The sequence below is a fragment of the Schistocerca americana genome, chromosome 5 (assembly GCF_021461395.2).
Source record: "Schistocerca americana isolate TAMUIC-IGC-003095 chromosome 5, iqSchAmer2.1, whole genome shotgun sequence".
Taxonomy (NCBI): domain Eukaryota; kingdom Metazoa; phylum Arthropoda; class Insecta; order Orthoptera; family Acrididae; genus Schistocerca; species Schistocerca americana.
Genome location: NC_060123.1, coordinates 339049764 through 339059065, shown reverse-complemented (window position 1 = coordinate 339059065; position 9302 = coordinate 339049764). Strand labels below are relative to the sequence as shown.

Below are 9302 nucleotides of genomic sequence, written 5' to 3'. Positions count from 1 at the left end.
ACATCCTTTAGGATCAATCTCACTATGGATTTATGGAAGAAAAATTATATTTAATATAATCTATGCAGTCACTGGACTTCTCTAAATCAAGTAGTGGTCCATGGACATTCTCGACGGGTTGTACACTCTGGACTTTAATATGGTACATTTCTGCTTGTGGCATGATACTAGATGGCTGCCAACAAAGCTGGCAAACATGTTATGTTTGAAATATGCAACACATCACATACTGATTACTACGAACTGATGGTACATTTCTGCTTGTGGCATGATACTAGATGGCTGCCAACAAAGCTGGCAAACATGTTATGTTTGAAATATGCAACACATCACATACTGATTACTACGAACTGGACTAAATATATGAAGATAGTGCCTTTCATGTAGGAGAACTGAAGTTGCTGCTGTCATGAAAATAGGAAAGGGATTTTTTTTATCGTAGTTCAAGAGAAAATCAGGAAAAACCTTTTGTGAACTCAATAAAGAATCTACAGAGAAGCACCCTTTAGTGTCTGAGTCAACACCAATTGCACAATAGGAACATACACATTTGGTGCAGCTACACTGCATGAAACCCCATAATCTCGAGATACAATAAGTGGACTAATAATCTGTGAAAAAACCACATCAAAACCAACACAAGAGACTTAATTTTTGTTATCATAGATATAAACAATTTTAAGATGAATGCAAGCAGCAACCTAGTCCATAGCACAATTGTAACTACACTTAATTAATGATATCAGACAGCATCACGCAAACAGAATACTGGCTATCAGTGTGAAAGCATCCCATTTTATTGGGCAAATTGGCCAGAGGCTAAGCTCATGTTGCACACTAGTGGTGGCCTCATACTGCCTCAGGACAATGCCACCTGAATAGCATCTACGACCCCCCTTTCATATATCTGGAACAGTTACGAAACATAGTAAATTTACCTAATTTTTGTTCTGTGGCCTTAAAGGTAAAATGTAAATGAAAACTTGGAAATGCGGAACATGCTCAGTTAATAATGGCAAAAAGCACACTGTGTGACTCTGCAGTTCGTTTCTGTGAATACAGGAATCAGTTACCAATGAATTAGGTGCAACAGTAAAGACAAACATCAGCTAAAACAAAACAACTCCTTTTTAGTATCAGAAAAATATTTCACCCGTATTGCAGCCAGTAGAAATTCATTATTTTCTGTTTTATACGCTGCCCGAATGTGTAAGAAAGAAGAATAATTCTATAAACAGTGGGCGAGTTCAAACAATTAACAGTATTGTATCGTTTCAGCCTGGTGACAATCTCTTGGAATCTATATAACTCACTCCTTCTGTTACATGATACACCAAGTAGAAACTGACAAACTATTTAACAAATGTTATTCCTAAGCTGCCTTAATTTTCATACACTCGTATTACATCTTATCAGTACTACAGCATGATGGGCACAACTTTAAATGTTCATTTATTTATAGAATTATTCTCTTCAAAATATGTAGTAATGAAGATCACCTAAAACAGAATTACAGCCATTTTCCAAGCATCATTATGAAAGGATAACAATTTGCATTATGATTAAGGTTATCAAAGGGACTTAGGCAGGATTTTAGCACTCCAAAAACCATTTCAGACACAATTAGTCTAATTTTTAATATCTCAAATACACCACTCATTTGTGAAATGTGTTCATGCCACACTTAAACTCATTATTTTCAAGCCAGACTGATATATGATTCACCCTATACTTCAATGTCTATGTACATTATTCATGATCGCTGTTACACCATTTGTATACCTTAGCAACTTAACAGGTATTTTCCTTCCCAGGTAAGTGATAATTTAATCAGTTAAGTGGCACAGGCTGAAAAATCCATGCCAATAATAATTCATACAAGTTCTTTCATTTAGTTTACTATTAAACATGTTTTAATGTGTTCTCTTTATAAATCCACATAGAAAATGATTGCCATACAAAATCACCAGTTTTGTAAAATGCACAATTCACTTATCTTCAAAAATATTTTTTATGTTCTTTATGATTGCAGGTATCCCCTGTAAAGAAAAATATATCATGAGATGTTTATTACCATCATCAGTTTGCACAGTCCAAACATATCCAGATTTTTACAATGAGTTTTACACAAATTTTCACGAGCTCAAACTCACATGGTGACTAAAAGTATTTAATTTGTGTGATTTTGAGTTCTCAGACAATGATGAAGGAATTAGATTATTAAACAAGACATGAAAAGTAGTAGACGGATTTTGTTACCTGGTTGGTAAAATAATTGATGATGGCTGAGGTACAGAGGATATAAAATGCAGACTGGCAATAACGAGAACTTTCAGAAAAAGAGAACTTTACCAATATGAAATATAAATTTCAAGGTTTGTATGTCTTTCCATAAAGTATTCATCTGCAGTGTAGCATTACACTGGAGTGAATTACAGACAATACACACAAGACCAGAATAAGAGATTTGGTATGTGGTGTTACAGGAGAATGGTGGATATTGGACGGATAGATCAAGTAAATTATAAAAGGTGCTGAATAAAATCGGACAGAAAATAGCTTTGTGGCACAACTTGATTAAAAGATTGGGTGGGTTGATAGGAAATATCACAAGGCAGCATGAAAAATTGATAACAAAGATGAGGGTGAGAGGGAGGGGGGAGGGGGGGGGGAAGAGAGAGAGAGAGAGAGAGAGAGAGAGAGAGAGAGAGAGAGAGAGTGGTGGTGCAGGGCGATTTTAGGAGGAGATCAAGGTTCAAAAGAGTGTATGTTCCAATAATCATTCAGAGATGTAGAGACTTCTTCAGGGTAGATTAGCAGAGAGAGCTGTATCAGGCCAGTCACTTGACACTTAATGAGAAATACAATTACACAAATTTACACATATAAAACAACAGCATGTAAAGCAAAATGTGTTTGTGGAGCACAGTTGTCTGAACTGAATTACAGCAATTTCTATACAAACATATTATATCCGATATCATGGTATTTTCCCTGTTAATAAAGATTATTATTGTAAAGAATAAAGTATGAATCTCTATTAGCGAAATGAAATTAAGAAGGAATATACTTACGGCAACTTCATGCGCATAAATATCCAACATGTGAAGAATGACACAAGAATGCACAAGAATCCAACAGATATTAGAAGTATCCGATTGAGCTTTGGCGTAGAAGGACTGTGCGTATGGTCTAACACAACAAATCCCAGTCCACCCATTGTAAAAAGAAAACTGGATGCTAATCCTTCCATTATGTACTGTCCATTTACACGGTACGGCATGAAGGCAACCTGTGAAATAACAGTTTCAACATTAATGAGGAATACAACTACACAAATTTACACATATAAAACAAATGTATATAACAGTGTTGAATATGCATGACTCTGTAATCACGAGAATACTTTGATTTGAATTAGAGAAACTTTTTGACAGAAGAAATTTGGAATGTGATTTCTTTAGAGTACAAAAGAATCTATGAATCATATCTCATAACTGAATAATACAGCTTCACAGCATGCAGCAAAAGAGTGCCATTAGTTCTAGTAAACAACAGAAGCCATAGGTACATTATCTGAACTGGATGTCATATGATGCATAGATGATGGCTGAGAGGTACACGTCATTCAAATGTGTTTTGTTTAGATTAGGCCCTACTTCGTTAAGTTTTTAGGGGTGCTGGCTTGAATGAAATTCTTTATTAGACCTGTATATTAGTGGACCATAATATCAAGACACCTGGCAGTGAGGACGCTTCGGTTGGCATATTTTGAGTCAGCATATAATCAAGGCTGATAGCATATGCACAGCTGAACTGAAACAATGACAGTGTGATGTAGTGTCGACAGCAACCACTACACTTGTTTACCTTAACATCACCACACGTTTTCATAAACAGTCAAGTGCAATAACAGTCTGGTTGAATAACTGGTCTACTGGGGGCGGAGGATGATTGCCGTTCAGCTTTGACCATAAAGAGTGTGTCGTCGTCCTCCTCCCCCCCCCCCCCCCCCCGCCCCTTTTTTTTTTTTTTTTTTGCTGATCCATAGCATAGTCCAAGGTTTAGGTTACAATGGAAGAGTTCATTTGGTTGTGCTTAGTGATGTCGGGTTTACAGCTTGTTGTAGTGAAGCTGTACGTGGAACACTGAAGCAAACACACCAGAATCTGCCAAGTTGAAACCAGCATGTTTCTAAGACATATGTGGCCTCATAATTCATGATGGAACTTGAACAAGGGGCTTTTTAATTTGTTAGCTACAAGAACAAATGGATCCCTCAGGCAAAATAAATACAGAAAACCCACACATCCTGACATCCACACTTCAAGCCATTACCATCCACCACAAAGAAATTGCCTGTTAAAGACTATAAACTCGAGGGGTCAAAAACTGGCAGACAAAGATAAGCCATGCTAAAGAATTCTAACACTTACCAACAGTGTTCCAAAGGAATGGATACACAGCTCAACAAACTGACTGGGTGTTGCAGTCACAATCACTGTTGAAGAGATTTAGGCAGAAAAAGAAAACCTACAAATCGCATATCTGCCTTACACAGCCTCAATCAGTGTAAAGATTGGCAGACTCCTATGGGCACATTTCACTTGCCTCAACAAAGACAAAAAGTCTTCTTTCTATTATTTAAGATGATTTAGGTCTCCAAAAACCAGGGTGTACCTCATTCCATGTACTACGTGTGGCAGGCTATTAGGACAACTGAAGATATGTGCAAGAGAAATCAGTGAGTGACATCTGACAAAATCAACCAAGCAAATCTGCTGCCACCACATATTGCCTTGAATATTGTCACGAAATGGAATATGATGAGACCAGTACCAATCGCACAAATGCCACATTTGTGGGACAGCATGAGCGAGATGTCTGTCTGCGCTGAAATAAAGATGTCAAAAAACCTAATAAAACACGGCGGAGGCTTGGGGTCTGAAATTCAGTTTTTATGAAGATCCTGGTAGCCATTTCATTCACGAAAGCTGGGAACGCTGCAAGAATGTGTTTTATGAAACAACACTGCAGGCTCTGAAGTACAAATGAGCATTGAAGGGCCTACAGGCCACCAGAAATTAAGCCTGACTATAAACAGTGATGTGACATCAACAATATATGACAATCTGGTTTGAGTCCAGGCAGCAAATACGTCTAGGACAATTCACCATACCTGAAGATGACCAACTGTGTTGGTCGTCCAAATATTCTGCACGAAATGGGATCAACAACTCTGCTGTACTCCTTAATGCTCACCAATAATAAATCATACCAAGAAAACAAAAAGGCATCACAGTTTAGTTGTTAGTTGGCAAAACTAATGATTGTAACATTTCTTTTGCTACAATGCACATTCCCCAATGAAAATGCTAATTTATGAGTTGTGTGTTTTATGTAGTTATAACACCACCCCCACCCAGGACCCCCTGTTCCCAGGATATACTGTTTGTCGGTTTTTGTTCTGGTAATGCTGTCATATTGTTGCTGACATCATTCACTGGTTGTTTCTTGAGGCTTTTATCTCCAATATGTTGATGATGCAATCAATCTATTGTGCACAGTAAATCTGAGTCATTCTGAAGGTCAGAATGAGCCTCGAGAAACAGTGTAGAATAAAAGAGGCATATGTTATTATAGCAGAGCAAAACGTGTATTAAAACAGCTTACGGACTAATAACAAAAAATGGTGTTTTAATAAGACTAGGAATACCAGCTTTCAAATATAGCTTAAATTTTGTGGAGCATAACAAATATTCAAAAAGCCTAATGAATTGCATGCAATGAAATGCAAAGTATGATTGCTGCCAAATATTATCGGAGTAACATCCGACACATCGCACTTAGGAATGAAATTACAGAAACAACAAGTAACAGCTTGAGAGAGCTTCTACATTAAGATGCTGACTGCCCGTGCATAGTGATGGATGTTTCACCGCCAGGCAACACGGTGTCAGATACTGCTGTCGTCACCGTTGGCACAAGATGTCACGAGCGAGGTGCGGCTATGGTTACCACCAGCCTCGTGGCACTCAACTTGCTAAACTAACAATGCCCAAGAACACTATGACTAATATAAACCGCAACTCAATATAATTTCCCTAATCCTGTCATCCTTGTAGAGGAGAAGTGTCCTCGCCTCGATCACAACTTCAGCCCTTGCACCCATATATCTCCAGTCCACCATCTACATCGACATTCCGTAACCCTCTGTACATTGCAATTGACGATAAAATTTACAATGTGAGTGAGTTACTCTCTTCCTTGTCGATCATGACATGTGGTGTGTTAACCTAAAAAACTGGAACATTACACACCTAAAATTACATCCAATAATGCATCCAACTGCCTGTACAGACGAAAGCAAAACGAGTTTAAATTGAAAGAAAATTTACATGAACAGCTATTTACCAGAAAGACTGCTTGTGGAAAGTGCAGACATCATTGTTACTAATGCACAAGTTTAAAGAGCCATTTTGGCTGCAGTAGATGGATGTAAAGTCATAACAAACAAAGTAAAGACAAAGGGCAGATCTGGACAGGCATTATTTGTGTACTGTAACACTATGAGATACATTATTTAGGAATACTTGCAAACACCACATGCAGCTTGCCTAAAGCATAAAACTGACAACATACATACTAAGTACCGCTCTCACATAACAAATGATTGCCAATGATCCAAACGCGACTTTCCTTAGTCTGTCCGAACAGTTGCGAAACAATTGCCAGTATATTATGCGAAGTAAAACACATAGTACTTACATGCAGTGTTGCATCAACTGCCATAGTTATAAAGAGGAAGCGTGAGTGGAATTGCGCTAGAAGAGCCAGACTAATGGAACACCTTTTTCGCCATCACTACACTTTGACCATATTTTAATAATGTAGCATTTATTCAGAGCTTCACACAATATTTTCCTCAGTATTACACTGCTTCTTCAACAGCTTGCACGTCTTTTAAATTAGATATCTAATCCAGAAAAATTTGTTTCTGCTGCTCTGCATCCTACTATGCTTCCTTCACGAGTGTCACAGTGCAGTCAACATTTTAGTTGCATAATTTACTTGCTCAACTGATATAACGAAATAACGTTTACAACAGAAAAAATGCCAACGTTTACAGAAACAAAAAACATATTCCAAATATAAAAAGGCCATGGCTTAGGCAAAGCTGATATACGGAATTAAGAAAGAAAAACCTTATTGTGAAATACGTACCGGTCTCGAATGACCATGTTCATCTGTTGTCGACCCAACACTCGGCGGTTCAACAATTACGTCATAAATAATACCTGAAAAGAGATACGGCGTTTGAATAACGATAAACAATGCGCTGGTTTTTTAAAACACATTAAAGTCTGTCAGCCGAAAACGAACCTCCGGTTACCAGAAAATAAGACACCAGCACAAGAGAAAACATAACCATAGCAGAAGGTTGATGAAACCATGATGGTCGTTTTATTTTTAAGTTAGGAACTTCTAAGACATAAAAAGGTATTCTATACATAAATTCCATTGTTATTTTCGCAAAAATATTCCCTCAGTCTCTATTTGTTTACTACACGCAACCCAACCAGAGACTTTCATATCTTGCTACTTCGCATTTTCACACGTACACACATCGGACACGTGTGTATTAATGGAACAGAGTTATTATTACATTAACGTAACTAGCAGAGAGCGAATACTCCAGCGAGTACTGGAAGATACACATACAAGAAGAAAGAAAAATGTGGTATAAAATGCATACGTAGTATAATACTTAAAAGATAATCTACTTAAAATAATCGATGAAAAATTTCTTACATCATCAATATGCCTGTTTAGAAAGGAATAGGTCGAGAACGGTCTCGAGTCGAAGACGTAGATGAATTGAACGAATGCAGGATATTTGGTGACAGCGATGTTTTTTGAAAGAAAAACCCCAATCCAAAATCTTAGTTTGAGGGAAACACACAATAAAGTGTAAGCTTCGAACTCACATAATGTCATAAACAGAACTATTAACGAACAGTACACCAAATTTCTCGAATTCTCCAACAGTATAAACTAAACTGTAAGTATATTCCGAGCTACTAACAAAAATGCAAACACTGTTTACTACTGAGTTCAATAAAAGAAGTCACCAACATAGATACTTTGAAACTTGTCTGCCATGCACTGTTATTATCGCCTCGTCTTCCGGGGTAATAGTTCTGAGTCCCGTATTTCTTTTATACGACTAGAACAATCCATGAGAATAATGACAACCAACAAGAAATTCGATGACTGGTAACTACTAAACCAACTGTTCAATTTACATTACATTAAACCAGATTGCCACAAGCAGCAATAGTGACGCCACTTGGCCGCCACTGCAGTGTAGTCACCGAAGCTGCATGTGGAAACACCCAAATTTCTGCGGCGCCACTCAAGTGACCCACTGTTAGCCATGTCTCAAAAATTAGAGTAGCTTAAACTTTGTAACGCCACTTCTGTTCCCCCGCCACCGATTAACGCAACTCGACAATCATCTTGTGGCTGAAGTTCGAAGCACCATTGCAGTATTTTGATTTTACGTGTTATTGGTTTTGCTATGTGTGTGTGTGCTTCACAGTACCAAAAATGTTCCCAGTTGCGATTTACATACTGGGTATTGTAAAAGTTTATCCAAGAAACATTCATAATGCCTGAATCAACGAATGCAACAAACTGTTGAAGCATTATAAGAATTTAAGAGTTGTGCATCTGCAGAACAAACTTGCACACAAAAAGACTGATTTCTGAAAGTTGTGTATAGCTGTATAGTTGTAGATAAAATAAATTATAGCCCCCTTAAAAACCTTATTACTTTCTTTTGTGTGTATTTAGAAAAATATCCTACCCTTTACTTAATATACAAGTGATATAGATTTGAAAATACGAAAAAATAATGCAATAACTGTTCTCAGACCAACACAAAAAATTGATCATTACGTGGAGTATGGTAACAGCACAGCTATCATGAATGACTGATGTGGAGTATGATTCCATTACGAATTATGAGTACTAACTACCGTGACAGTATTGTATGTGTGGTTTTATTCTATAGTGTATGTGTACTGAACCAAGTCAGCATGGTGCTTATTTTAACAAATACATAATACAAACTTTCTACATTCACATTTTCTGGCAGTTCAGTGTTTTGCTATTGCAGTTACAGGCATAGTATATGATGCATAGAAGGATTTTTGTGTGAGTAAGCAAATATTATAGAGTAGTTACTGAAACTGATTTGTGGTTTCACAGCAGTTCACTTAATTCTACAAATGATGAAA

The 9302-nt window shown here is 37.2% G+C and overlaps 1 protein-coding gene across 1 annotated transcript; it reads right to left on the bottom strand.

Annotated features, from left to right (window-relative positions):
* Positions 1-1611: 1611 nt before the first annotated feature.
* LOC124615678 (oligosaccharyltransferase complex subunit ostc-B) lies at positions 1612-7653 on the bottom strand. The gene is made up of 4 exons (XM_047143707.1): positions 7384-7653; positions 7225-7298; positions 3075-3292; positions 1612-2039 (listed from the first exon to the last, which is right to left on the bottom strand). The coding sequence occupies exons 1-4, from the start codon at positions 7520-7522 to the stop codon at positions 2021-2023; spliced, it is 450 nt and encodes a 149-aa protein (XP_046999663.1). The 5' UTR covers positions 7523-7653; the 3' UTR covers positions 1612-2020.
* Positions 7654-9302: the final 1649 nt, after the last annotated feature.

What these genes read in the sequence shown, in the direction of transcription:
- LOC124615678 (XM_047143707.1), bottom strand. Translation starts at nt 7,522, where the DNA reads ATGGAATTTATGTATAGAATACCTTTTTATGTCTTAGAAGTTCCTAAC. An exon ending in TTATTTTCTGGTAACCGGAG is followed by an intron (nt 7,299 to 7,383) that starts GTTCGTTTTCGG and finishes ATCTCTTTTCAG; the next exon opens with GTATTATTTATGACGTAATT. An exon ending in AACATGGTCATTCGAGACCG is followed by an intron (nt 3,293 to 7,224) that starts GTACGTATTTCA and finishes GTTATTTCACAG; the next exon opens with GTTGCCTTCATGCCGTACCG.